This window comes from Pristiophorus japonicus, chromosome 18 (assembly GCF_044704955.1).
Source record: "Pristiophorus japonicus isolate sPriJap1 chromosome 18, sPriJap1.hap1, whole genome shotgun sequence".
Classification (NCBI taxonomy): Eukaryota; Metazoa; Chordata; class Chondrichthyes; family Pristiophoridae; genus Pristiophorus; species Pristiophorus japonicus.
The window spans coordinates 89511482-89525894 of record NC_091994.1 but is presented as its reverse complement, the minus strand read 5'-3'; the positions used below and the strand labels follow the sequence as shown (position 1 = coordinate 89525894).

Genomic DNA, 14413 nt, shown 5'->3' with positions numbered 1-14413 from the left:
GTTCACAGTTTAATAGCGTGTGTTTACAGTGTGACAGGGAATATGTACATTGTAATAGGGAGTGTGTGGCGTGTAACAGGGTGTATATAATCATGTCATAAGGAATGTGTGTATGGTGAAATAGTTTTCAATTTAATAAGGAGTTATGTTTAGTGTAATAAAGAGTGTGCACATAGTATCATCATCATAGGCAGTCTCTCAAAATCAAGGAAGAATTGCTTACACTCCAAAAATGAGTTCTTAAGTGTCTGAACAGTCCAATACGGGAATTACAGTCTCTGTCACAGGTGGGATAGACAGTCGTTGAAGGAAAGTGTGGTTGGGACTGGTTTGCTGCACGCTCCATCCGCTGCCTGCGATTGGCTTCTGCATGCTCTCGGCGACGAGACTCGAGGTGCTCAGCGCCCTCCCGGGTGCACTTCCTCTACCTAGGGCAGTCTTTGGCCAGGGACTCCCAGGTAGTGGTGGGGATGTTGCACTTTATCAAAGAGGCTTTGAGGGTGTCATAGCCTCCCTGGTGAAGTGCGACATCACCACTGACACCTGGGCGACCATGGCCGAAGACTGCCCTAGGTGGAGAAAGTGCATCCGGGAGGGCGTTGAGCTCTTTGAATCTCAACACTGCGAGCGTGAAGAGGCCAGGCGCAAGCAGTGGGAGGACCGTGCGGCAAATCAGTCCCACCCACCCCTGACGAATGTCTGTCCCACCTGTGACAGGGTTTGTGGGTCTCATGTTGGACTGTTCAGCCACCAAAGAACTCACTTTAGTAGTGGAAGCAAGTCTTCCTCGATTTCGAGGGACTGCCTATGATGATGATAATAGGGAGTGCACAGTATAATAAGGAATGTGTATCTAGTGAAATAGTTTGAGCATAGTTTGCAGTTTAATAAGGAGTTGTGTTTAATGTAAGAAGGGGTGTGCACACAGTATAATAGGGTGTACATACTATAATAAGGAATGTGTACCTAGTGAAGTAGTTGAGTATAGTTTGCAGTTTAATAAGGAGTTGTGTTTGGTGTAAGAATGGGTGTGCACACAGTATAATAAGGAGTGTGTATAACGGAAGAGGGTGTTTACAGTGCAGCAGAGAGTGTGTGTGTGCTGAAGCGCCACTTCCGCATTGCAAGGCCCATACTTGGGCAAGCTGGAGTTCCGGGCGCTGATTGGTTGAGCGCGGGGTTGTCTGCGTGACCCGGATGATCACTCGGGCCCGAGGAAGGAACCGTCCGCGAGATCGCAGCCGCCGCTCCCGCCGACCCGCCGCTAACCGTCGTCATGGTGAGTACGGGCCCGGAGCTGCTCCTCGCTCCTTCTCCCGGGATAAAGCGGGGCCTTTGGCTGCCCCTCACCCTCCTCTCCGGGCGCCACAAGCCGCGTCCGGGGTGTGTGAGGAGGAGCGGAAACCGGGGAGGGAGAGCTGCCCAGTCCGGCCTCTCCTCCTCTCCTCTCCTCTCCCTCCTCCTCCCTCGGTAACGGCTCCTGCGCGTGGCCGCACTTGAAGGCTCCAGCAAATTCCCTGGAGCTGCCACAAAGTACCCTTCCTCTCTTTTACATTGCGTCCCTCTCTAAAAGTGGCGGTAAACTTCCTGCCAAATACTGTTCCTCATTCACACTACAATCTTGAGTGAGCTGGGATTGCTTTAGTCTTTGGGGCTGTCACAACCTGCCCTGAACCTCAATCTGTGCCAACACCCCGAGTTTTGAGGGTCTGATCAAATCTTGTACTTTGTGGAAAGTGTATTGTTTGACTTGTGATCTCCTAATTATTCTCTGGAAGCTCACTAAAGGCAGTTGGGTTTCTTTCTGATGTCAGGCTATTGTGATCTCAAAGTTTCCCATTGTGTCATGTTGAAGGAAGTGTGTCCCAAAAGCTATTCAGCATACTTGCAGGGGCGTTGTAAGGCACTGGATGGGATTCAGATGGCTGTCAAGATACAGTGGTGAAGATTGAGTGGTCAATAAAACGATTATCTAAACCCAAAGATTAGTTTATAACCCAGATTGAACCCCATACTGTTCACGAGGGGACACATTGCTTTTGTGGTTTAGAAACTAGGCCAAACCAGTGCACTCCATCCAGTGTGTGGTATTTGGTACTGTTCAATGAATGAGATCAGCACCCTTTTATTATTACATTCTTGGATATAGAACAATTGATCAGAAAATTAGATGTGTCTGCTCCGGACACTTAAATATTTGTAATTTGTCTACCTGCATGTTTTCAAAAGTGTAGTTTCCTCTTCCTTTTGCTGCCTCCATTTCTGCCATTGACTGGCACATCAGAGACACTTCACCATACATAGGGGGAAGTTATCTGGGTGACAGATTGGATTCATGATAAGTTTACATTTACAGAAACAGTAGTTTTGAAGATCCTTTTTGTAGGATCTGTTTTCTAAAATGTTTGAATGGCTTGCACTGGGGAAAAAAACACTTTAAAAAAAAAAAAACTAATTCACGGGATGTGGGCATCATTGGCTAGACAGACATTTATTGCCCATCCCTAATTGCTCTTGAGAAGGTGGTGGTGAACCACCTTCTTGACAACTGAGTGGCTTGCTAGGCTGTTTCGGAGCGCATTTAAGAGTCGAACCACATTGCTGTGGATCTGGAGTCACACATAGGCCAGACTGGGTAAGGATGGCAGATTTCCTTCCCTAAAGGACATTAGTTAACCAGATGGGTTTTTACACCAATCCGGTAGTTAAACAATACTCACCATTATTGATGCTAGCTTTTTATTTCAGATTTATTTAACTGAATTTAAATTCCCCAGCTGCCATGGTGGGGTGAACACTTGTCTCTGAATCATTAGTCCAGGCCCCTGGATTGCTAGTCCAGTATCATTACCATGACACTATGCCACAATATTTGTTTACTTATAATTGTAACCAATTCAATTCTAAAGATGTCATTTGGTGTCTCCAGTTCCTGGTCTCAAAGATCCTTTTGTAGATCAAATGACACTCTGACTATGAGTTTATATTTGCTGATAAGTCTTTTTAACAGGAAGTTGATGGTAAAGGAGTATCCAGGCCATAGCTCAAACTAAGCTTTGGCAGTGTGTTTGTCTTTATATGACCTGAATACATGTCAGATTATTTGATAACAGACCCACATTCCTCTTCTGCCTCGATAATTTGTCATAGTCCAGTTCTCATTTCCTATGCTTCCAAATTAAAGGAACATTGAAACATTTTAGAGCTCAAGTAAACCCTTGCCTTTTTACTGCTTCTGTACAGGCTGCTCTTGCTGTACTTGTGATGCTCTTAATACTTCTGTGTTATTAACAAGATATCAGTAAAGTGTAATGGGCATGTGAAATTTTTATACTATTTGTACTTGAACTGTGAAAAAGACAGAGTAGTGCGAATATAGATTTTGTTTTCTTCCAAACTTTGGTTATGTTGAAAGAATTTAGGGTACTGGTGGTTACAAGTTTCATTTGTTAGTGGGAGCAGTTCCATGTAATGAATGAAGACCTGCACAGCATTAAAATCTGTACTGTTTCCTGAATATTCTAAGTAAGTCTAGTGACAGCACCTCTTCAAACGAGTCCTTTTAACTTTTTGATCCTGTGGCAATTGTGAGAAACCAGAGTTTTTTCTCTACCTGAATTTGTTTAATCTCCCTCTATCATATGCTATCTAAGCTTGAGCAGCTTGTTTCCAGGCCTTTTGAAGTACTGCCCTGAAACTCTTTAATAGGTGTGAGTGTGGTCCAGGAATTACATTCATTCCAATTGTTCCAGCCCTTGTGCAGAACCAGGGATGTTGCATTTCCCTTGGACTAAAATCAGTAACTCGGAAGAAAAAACTTGCATTTATATAGCGCCTTTCATGACCTTGGGACGTCCTAAAGCGCTTTACAGCCAATGAAGTACTTTTGAAGTGTAGTCACTTTTATAATGCAAGAAACACAGCAGCCAGTATGCACATAGCAAGGTCCCATAAACAGCAATGTGATAATGACCAGATAATCTGTTTTAGTGATGATGGTTGAGGGATTAATATTGGCCAGGGTACCTGGGAAATTGTCTCTGCTCTTCGAAATAGTGTCATGGGCTCTTTTAAGTCCACCTGAGAGGGAGATGGGGCCTCAGTTTAACATCTCATCTGAAAGACAGCGCCTCCGCCAGGCCAGCACTCCCTCAGTACTGCACTCTGAGTGCCTGCCCAGATTATGTGCTTTAGTCTCTTGAATGGGACTTGTACACATAACCATCTGACTCTGAGGCAAGAGTGCTGCCACGGCTGACACTAATCCTGTGTGTTTCTGTGGATGAGACTGTGTTCCACGCTTCAGTTGAGTGTGAGAGGTTGCAGCTGCTCTTCCACTATGATCGGCAGTTTCTGGCTCCACTTCAGTCCCACGCTCCTGATCTTTGGCTGCATGGTGCGGAGGGCATCTGGGATCTGTACCTGGCCACGGTGACTATCCACAGGTCCAGGTTGTACCCAGCCCGTGGCAGTGGTCACTCTAGCTGCCTGCCTCTTTCCTGTGGTCTTGTTGCGCTCGGGTGTCCCTGGAGAAGGAGCGCACAGTGTCCGCCAGTACGCTTGAGGTCTTCTGCGACAGGTGAACACCTTGGATTGGAGGGTGTAGTGAATAATAAATGTTGTATTATTTAATTTTATAAGTTTCCTTTGTTTTACGGTTTAGTTCTCTAGTAGTTGCGGCCCCTTTAAAAAAGGGGCACTTTTGTTAAGTTTTTCTTGTTTGGTGTTTTTATTAAGAAAAGGCATACTTCCCATGTAAGGTGTAAGTACTACTCCTAGTTCACTGTTGCCACTATTGGCTAACTGTCAGGAAGAGTCATTGGGTGCTGTAGACGTGTTCATTTTTCTCTGCTACCTGTTTGACCTGGTTCTTTTTTATCTTTTTAAAAAAAAAAAATTGTTCACGGGATGTGGACGTCACTAGCATTCATTGTCCATCCTTAATTGCTCTTGAGTGGCTTGCTTAGGCTATTTTAGAGGGCAGTTAAGAGTCGACCATGTTGCTGTGGGTCTGGAGACACATATAGGCCAGACCGGGTAAGGACGGCAGATTTCCTTCCCTAAAGGACATTAGTGAACCAGATGAGTTTTTACGCCAATCTGGTAGTTTCATGGTCACCTTTACTGATATTAGCTTTTTAATTCCAGATTTATTTAATTAATTGAATTTAAATTCCCCAGCTGTTGTGGTGGGGAATTCTTGTCACCGGATCATTAGTCCAGGCCTCTGGATTACTAGTCCAGTAACATAACCACTATGCTACCGTTCCCGTTCTGAAATGTGTATTTCTTAAAGTTTCGGAGAAGGGAGAATAATATACCGTTGGTGGCTTTTTCTGAGCCTCAAAGTTCCTGTTGCTTGAACTTCTCTCAAGAGCAAGGGGAGAAGTAATTTCTAGTGTGCCGATAATCTTCCCGCGGAGGTACAGGAACCTCCATTATCTACACTGAAAAATTACTTGTTTTCTCAATTATCTGCCATGATGTTCATAAACAAAGCCTTATGCAAGTTGTCTCATTTCACAGCTTGCTATAATGTAAACTTGCTGTTTGACATAAATCAACCTCCCAGACGAAGGAAAATGACACGCGTTTTATTTTGTACTATATAACTCTTTGTTCCTGTGCTAGTTGCAAGACCAAATTTTGGGTACTCTGCCAATTTCCATTATCCACCTGGATGGTCCCTGTCATTATTGTGGATAATGCTGATTCCACTGTGTTTATAGCACTTTTTCTCTGGGTAATTGTGACAAATCTTTGGGTAGATCAGGAAATTCTGTACAGCATCCTTTTGCAGTGCATATACTTTACTAACTAAATCTATATTTAAACAAAATTTAATAACTAAAATTCAATGAACTAACTCTTAACTTACACTGAAACTTTTGCTGGTTGCAACCAGGATGTGCTGTTTCGTCCTAGTCCTGGGATAGCAAAATGTCATCGTTATAGAACTCAGATTTAAATATGACACTTAAGACTTTTAGTTTTAATTTAATTTTACTATGCAACATTTTTATTCTAAAATCCAGCACTGAAAATGAAGGACAGCAATCAGGCTCAGTGATGTCACTGCCATTTTGGTGGGGTCTCCATTCCGAGAGGGAGGCATTCTGGTGGAAGCTTGACATTTTTATATCACTTTAAACAAAAAGCAATCCCAGAAAGGTTCTAACTCATTTCTGTTTACAGCAGTAAACTTGCACATATTGTGAATTTGCACTTCAGTTGCAATAAAAGTCTGTTATTTGCTCCTACCGTAATTCAGAGTATATACTGGAAAGAGGAATTAAGTGTGTAATGAAGCTGACTCTTTACCGCACTTGAACTTCCTGGGATGTAAGATCATGCAATTTTCCACCTGCTGAGTTCCTGGTTTTGCCTGTGCTGTTAAAGGAAGGAATGATTTCAGAGGGAGTGTCAGTAGTTTGAGGGCAGGTCAGCCCAGAAAGCTGTCACACACATACTTGTGATGTGCTTGGAATATTGTTTACCGTTCATTCCGGAGCTCTCAACGAAGCCCCGACCACCCATTATCTTCGGTGTAAGAAATTTAGATTTTTGTTCCGCCGAACATAATTGTTTTTCCATTTGTACTTTACTCTTTAGCTCGATCAGTTAACTGATGTTTGCTGAGGACTCCAGGCTGAAGATTTGGTGTTAAACCAAATGCATTTCCTGAATTTACATCTGGAACAGGCAAATCTGAAACAAAAAATGAATTATTTGCACAACAGAGGCCACCACAAAATAGTGTCATTTTATATTGTTCCTCTGAGATTACTTTGTTAATACAGGTTATAGACATATGTTTGGGAGGAACGGGTAACTTTGGACCTATGGTTCCTAAAGCTTTACACCACTGGGAGTTTCTTTGCCTCATATCTGGGTCTATTGTAGACCAAATGTAGGTAGAGATTGATTCCCATGATTTGTCAGTAACTTATTTATTGTATCATTCGACTACCAGGATGGTTAAGGCGAACTAGATGGACCTTGGTCTTTTTAGGCTAGCAATTCCTATGTTCCTATGGTGTAATTATTTTCTCTGAGGGAAGAAAAGGGGTACTCCGTTAACCCCTATGCACTTGTTGTTTGACTGATATTGCTACTTAATACCACAGCAGTATTACAGTTGAGTCCATGTATAAAGCAGTATATAACCAGCTGTTCAGATCTGCTAGCAAAGAGGTTGATATAATTGGCTTCTCCTTGGTGAATCTGCTTATGTGGATGTAATGCTAGGAGCCAGCATTTACTCTGGTACTGTAAGTAGAACATGCAGAACTAGAGGTGGAATAGGTCTTTAGGTTTTCATCTCACTTTCCTTCTTCCTGCCCAATGCTGTGCATTTTTCCAGCACCATCACCAATACCATTTTAGTTTGTGGCTGTTAATAGTTAACTTTCCTTAAACTTATTACACATGAACTACTCTGTTTGAAAACAGAGCAGATTTAGTGATTCAGTCAGGATAGTATATGCAGTAATTCGATTTAAAAAAAAAATACTGTGGAAGGCAGAACAACTCAGTCATACAGAACAGTAGCTATTGTATGTTGTCATGAAACCTCAGGAAAAAGGCCCAAGATTTGTTTTTTTCCTTTTTATCTACTAGCATACAGCCTCCAGCTATTAGTTGTCTAAGTGTGCCCACATTTAACATTGGGAAAAATATTTTTCAAAGGTTTGTAACTTTCAAGAATCTATTCTGTATGAACTATAAACCCTCTTCTGTTCACTGCCTGCAGATAAATTTGTTTTGTTATACCATAAATCTCAGATTAAATAATTTAATTTATCAGGAGGGGGATATGCTATTGTGTGATGGACATTGTAGTAATTTTTTTTGCATTAGTTACTGTATATACTATTTAGTATATATTTTAATCAAATGCTGCTGCATCTCTAAATTGAAACACACAATTCAGTGTTTGGAAAGTTCTATTTCCTGGCTTTAGTTGCTTAATCAATCGACTCTGTTGGCTGCAGACATTAATATGTGGTAAAAGCCTACGTTCCAGGAACTGGCACAGCTCTGTAGTTGCATTAATCGATCTGCTAATGGTTGCAATGAAGGTTCCCGTGTGCTTTGTGCTGGAATACAAGATCTCAAACTAATCAAAACATTTGGCAGGACCTCATGCTTCACTCTGTACTATGTGGCTATTTCAGTTTAAAACTGTCTGGAACACCTCTTGCAGCTAAAATGGTATTACCAGGAATTTTGTAAACATTGTGATTTTGAGAAAATTGCCATACAAGATTTTTAAAAGGACTCGAGTCAAAAGTGTCAAGGCAGACACTCCAGTGCAGTGCTGAAGGAGGTCAGTGCTGAAGGAGGGCTGCGCTGTCAGAGGTGCCATCTTTAGGATGAGGTGTTTAACCAAGTTTCCTGCCTGCCCTCTCGGGTAGACATAAAAGATCAGATTGGGCTATATGACGACGAGCAGGGGAGTTCCCCTGATGTCCAAGCCAAAATTTATCCCTCAACCAACTTCACTAAAACACATTAACTGATCTTTTATTTCATTGCTGTTTGTGGGACCTTGTGCGCAAATTGGCTGACACATTGCCAATTTTTTACAACAGTGACTACACTTTGAAAGTAATTAATTGACTATCAAGTGCTTTGGGAAGTCCCGAGGGCATGAAAGGTACTATATAAATGCAAAATTGTTCTTTTTCGTGTTGTGTAAAATTATAAGTCTTTTGAAAGCCAAATTGGGGTTTGAATTCAGTGCTTGTAGGTCAGCAGATTGCATGTGAAATGCAGATCATTAGAATTGAAGAAAATTAACTCCTGGCACAGTCTGTCTCTTGTTCTCCCTGTTAATCTTCTGGTTATTTGTTTCACTTTTTTTCCCTGATTTTGGTTTTGCTAGTGGAAAGTGTAAGCTTAGATACTATTCAGCAATGTGTACAAATGTCCCCAGTAGGCTCAATTGGTTGGCTACATATTTGCAATGGGGAGGGAAGCAGATGGACAAACGTGGGAGTCAACATGGTGAGGGATTGCATCTTTGGCCCGGATTTTGTGGTAAGCGACGGAATTCGCTGCTGACCTTGGAGAAAACTGCCCACAAAAGTCGAGTAATATCTGACGTGGATTTCACCTTTTCCCAAAATTAATTTCATACTGGCATCGCCTATAGGGGATCTCCAGGATACAGCAACAATAATATCAACAAACAGGCTAAGTAACCAATCACATGGAAGATTGCAAATTCGAAGTTGGTGTCAGTTTTACAGAATGATGGCGGCGAACGCTGACAGTTTTGCCATCATTACAGCCACGAATTCCGAGCCATTATGTTACTAGGAGCTTTGGGGCAGGTAGAAAGAAAACAGATAGTTGCCTTGCAAGGTCCTTGACTCAGTAAGTTCTGTAAATTTTATCTTAAAATAATGCGTGCTAATTAGGCTTGAATAGTGTGTAGATGTCAGATTATGACCGTAGTTTTAGTGCACCCTATATCCATTTTGTGTTCATATTTTGACCTATCAGACAGTAACAGGCAAAGAAAGAAATACTTGCATTTATATAGCACCTTTCATGACCACCGGATGTCCCAAAGTGCTTTACAGCCAAATAAGTACTTTTGAAGTGTAGTCACTGTTGTAATGTGGGAACAGGCGCAGCCAATTTGCGCACTGCAAACTCCCACAAACAGCAATGTGATAATGACCAGATAATCTGTTTTTGTTACGTTGATTGTGGCATATAGGCCAGGACACCGAGGATAACTCCCCTGCTCTTCTTCGAAATAGTGCCATGTGATCTTTTACATTCACTTTAGAGAGCAGACAGGGTCTCGGTTTAATGTCTCATCCGGGAGACAGTGCAGCACTCCCTTAGTACTGCACTGGAGTGTCAGCCTAGATTTACGTGCTCATGTCCCTGGAGTGGGACTTGAACCCACAATCTAATCATACTATATAGTCAACATTTATTGGTAAGAGCTGTGGTAGCGAAAGAATACTTAAATAACCATTAACAAGTGCAATACTAAATCAGGAATGCACAGTATGTTCCTGATCTGTTTGGTTTCACAAATGTGTAAAATTTAATATTTTTATAGTCAGGAAAGTAATTCTTCTTTATGCATATAGTCACCACGTACAAATTAATACTCTTCCACCAAATGGGGAAAAACTTAGCTTTTAATATTGTGGTGTGCAATGCTGGACAGGTGACCTTCCGCACTTCGTACTGTAAAATGGGAGATTTTCATGTAAGCCTTATTTGGTGAATTTTATACTTACTCATTAGTCTGCACCAATTCATGTGAAAAGCAAAATACTGAAAATCTGAAACAATAACCGAAAATGCTAATGAAACACAGCAGGTCAGTCAGTAGCTGTAGTGAGAATAGATAAGTTCACATTTCAGATGCATACCCTTCTTCAGAACATAAGAGTGCACCCAAATCGTAAACCTGTATGTTATTTGCATGGATGCTGACTGACCTCCTGTGTGTTTCCATCATTTTCTCTTTGATTCATGAATATTCAGCTGTGAAATTAAAGCCGCACCAACTTTTGTTAAGTTAATTCTCAGGAACAATTACCCAATTTACTGTAAAGCGTTCTTGTTTTAATTTACACCCCAGCTTTTTCCTTTTTGGTTCTTTGTTTCTGCAGTAAAAGGTTTAATTTTTTCAGCCCATGAATTTGCATCTTATTTTGTGTTACTGATGCCCTGGTCTTTAGCAGAAACATCTTGGGAAAGTTTATCACAGCTTTAACATTTTTATTGAATTTTCAACTTGCAGTTAGTGGTGAAGTTCCACTTGGAGTTTATTCTTGAAAACTCGGCTGATTTTCTAAGTTGGTTGGTAAAATGTCATGAATATGCACTTTTACACTATAATCTGAGAACTCCACAGGAAGTGCTTGAGCTTCATTGCTTTAGGTGTCAACGACCAATATATGATTTGTCTTCATGTCAAGATGAAAAGTGTCAATAAAATGGTTGTATTTTGTGGCTGCATTTCTTACAGCCACAGCTGTTTTATTTGCACTCCCTTTCAGATAACTGGCAGGTTAGTTGGGGATTGGGTTCCTCGTATATCAAGAAGTTCCAGCAACAGCCAATTGAGGAGCTGCTCTCATAGATGCCCAGTTTCAGAAAACAGTGCTTCAGGACCATAGAGTGCTTCTACCTTCTAGTAAAAGGAAGGATTCTGACTGGTATTATGCTGATTTTAGGATTGGTGAGTACTGAGACACCTGCACTGATCCCAGAGATTTGGTCAAATCAGAGGCAGCTAATATGTTAAGTGGTTTTCAGAGTTGAGCAGACTATATGTACTATATCATCTCTTCATTTGATGACTGCTTCCTTCAAGAAACCATTATGAAATTTGCAATGTCACCATCTACTCTGAAACATTTGTAACATCTTGATGGGTAATAGTGATTGGCTTTTTTTTATATTAAAGCATGCTACATCAACATAACACCATCAAGTTTTGCAAATAATGTTTACAATCCAACAACTTAAACTGGTAACGAATAAAGAAGAATCGCTGATTGCATAGTTTTGTTTTGAATAGCTGTTTACAAATAAAGTCAGGGGTAGAGTTTCTGCTTTGGCCACAATCAGTGATCCTGCCGCAAATTGCTCCCAAAATTGCACCCATTTTGAGAAGTGTTTTTTCTCTCTTGGATATCCGCTCAAATTCATTTTCTTCTTACTGAACACAAAATCTGCCACGAGCCAGCATAATTGAGCAGTGTTTTGAAACATAATTTAAAAATTTATTGCTTTAAAAAAAATTTTTTTTTAATTCCTTGATATATTTAAGATTGGTGACTCGATGCAAGTTGATTTAATACAACTGAAAATGAGTTTATCACAAAATAAGCATTTTTAATCAGTGTCAATCCACCACATGTGAGTAACCTGATTTTAAATGCCTGAAAATTACTTTTAAATGATAGACAAAACCATTTGCTAGTTATATTGGGATACAGTAATCGGTTTATCAGTGTAATTTAAAAAAATTTATTCACAAGCTTTTAAATTGTGCCTTTTAGTGACCTTGCACCCAAAGAACAAGCTTAAATTTTTAGAGCCTTCTTTTGAAGGCTTGTAAACAAGCGCAATTAGCGGAAACTCCCAATATTGATTGATTCATCCTGTGGGACGTGGTCAATTTTGTGGGCGGGGCCAGCTTCTAGCACTTTTTAAAACTAGCACAAGCTCGCGCAAAGTCGAGTTGCGCTGAACGGAATTTGTGCTTAAAATTCCACAATCTTTTGCGTGAGTTACGCCGATTTCAGGTGAATTGTGCAAAAAAAAACCCTGCCAAAACTCTGCGCCATAACTTTAAACTTAGTGGTCTGGATTGAAGAGGTGATGCTGCAAGTCATGATTTTATCCAACACTATCTTAAAATTATATTTGAAGGTTTGAAACTTTCAAAAGGGATGCTGTTCTGAATGAGTGTTGTGTGAGGGTGACTTCCTTGAGTGTCTTGATTAACTGATCATTTTATTCATTTTTACTATTTGTTTTAAATAATTTCTAGATCTATTTTGCTGCATCCTACCTTTCCAGTCCAATATTCAAACCCAGTTAATAAAACAATGCAACAAAGATACTTTGATTTGTATTTCTGCAACTGCTGAAGAATTTCCTAGCCCCACAAATCTGGTGTCTACAACAGTGATGGTGTAGGAATATCAGCAGGATGTTTAATCATTCTAACTGGCATGACGCAAGCAGCATGAGTGAACTGAATGGTACCATGGTGTTCTACTTTGGAGTTGGAAAATAACAACTGTAGTATCCAACAGTTTGCTTTTTTTTTTAAAAGTGCTTTTGCAGTGTGTAATTTTATATTTTAATCATTCCGTGAGTAGTAATTCGGAACAAGATTTCCAAACATAGCAGCTTGAAACTGTTCCCAAAAGTGATTTAGCAAAGTTATTAGATTAATTGCAAACCCTCAGCCAATGGCTACAGTAATTAAGGAACATAGAAGATAAATATGATTTTCCTTGATTTATTCCCATTTTGATTAATTTTCTTCGTTCAACTAGTGTTCCTTTACTCTGTTGTGAGGAATGTCTGTGGATCAGTTTTCTTTCATATTTGGATTTAGGGATATCCTATCAGCATTATATTTGATTTCATTGACATAGGTTCATATTCATATACTACCAGCATTTAGAGATTATTGAAAATAAAGGAAAATTTGGAAAAACATTTTAAATTAGTTAATGACAGAAGTGTACTTATCCCTTTGGTTTCACATCATTGTGCTGTGTGAAGTTTCTCCTTGACTAAGATACAAGGTATAAAGCTTGTAGTAATGTGGGCCTTGAGAATGAGGAAGTACATCTGTGTAAGAAACAGAACTGTAATTATATGTCTATCTCTGGCATATAATACTTTTCCTCTAGGTTTAAAATATACATATGTCTTTATGCTCTTTATCAAATAAGAATATTTGGAATCTTGGTACACATGGACAGTCAAGAAATACATGCACTGGTCCTGTGCTGGAATCATTTCCCAAGCATAAGTCATCACCTTCAAAAGGGATAAGGTAATATTTATAATGTCTGCTGCTGTTAATCTGACTTTATTTACTGTAACCATGGAAAACCCCTTTTATGTAATATAGATGTCATTAATGATCAGATATTGTTAAACTTTAAATGAGGTGGGGATATTGGCTTCTCAACCAGGAATATAAGGTCCAGAGCGAAACAGGTCATTTAATCCACAAAGCTCTGACCATTCAGAGGGCCCAAGCTTCGAGCCGCGCCTAGAAGGGCGCAGTCCCGACCTGGACGCCTGTTTTTCGCGCCACAAAGTGCGCCTAAAAAAAACCTCCAGATTCTCCACCTCCCTGCTGGCCCTTGGCGCAGCGCAGCAGGAGCTGTAGGGGGCGGAGCCAGGTCCCTGCGCTGAAAATAGTGCCGGGACCTCTGCACATGCGCGCTACAGTGGGCGCGCATGTTCAGTAGCTCCAGGCGCCCGAAACTGTGTGGGAGGAACCGAAGCACGCAGCCCCTAGCCCTGGCCGAATGGCCTCACTGGGGCTACGTGAATAAGGCTCCACCCACGGCCAGCTCCTGTTTCCTTCCGACCCGACTCCCGCTTCCCGCCTCCGGACCGGACCCGACGTTCTCTTCCCCCCCCCCTCCCCCCCCCCCCGGACCGGAACCGACACCCCCCCCCCCCTGCCCCAGGACCGCACCTAACATCCGCCCCCCCACCCCCCACTCAGACCGGACCCGACTTGACCTCCATCCCCCCGACCTGACCTCCCTCTCCCTCCCTCCCTCCCCCCCCAACCCGATCCGAACCGACCTCCCTCCCACCAACCCCCGACCCGACCCAACGCCACCTACCTGTAAATCTGGGCACGGCCCGTTCAGCCTCCTTTCCCCCC

At 41.5% G+C, this 14413-nt stretch overlaps 1 protein-coding gene across 2 annotated transcripts in view; it reads left to right on the top strand.

Moving 5' to 3' along the window:
- The first annotated feature begins 1173 nt into the window (after nucleotides 1-1173).
- The window catches only part of capzb (capping actin protein of muscle Z-line subunit beta), a 109617-nt gene continuing 96377 nt past the window's right edge, over nucleotides 1174-14413 (top strand). For both annotated transcript variants that reach the window (XM_070860313.1, XM_070860312.1), the window contains exon 1: nucleotides 1174-1279. In XM_070860313.1, coding sequence (XP_070716414.1) covers nucleotides 1277-1279 — 3 coding nt within the window. In that variant the 5' untranslated portion in view covers nucleotides 1174-1276. The remainder of the gene's footprint in view (nucleotides 1280-14413) is intronic.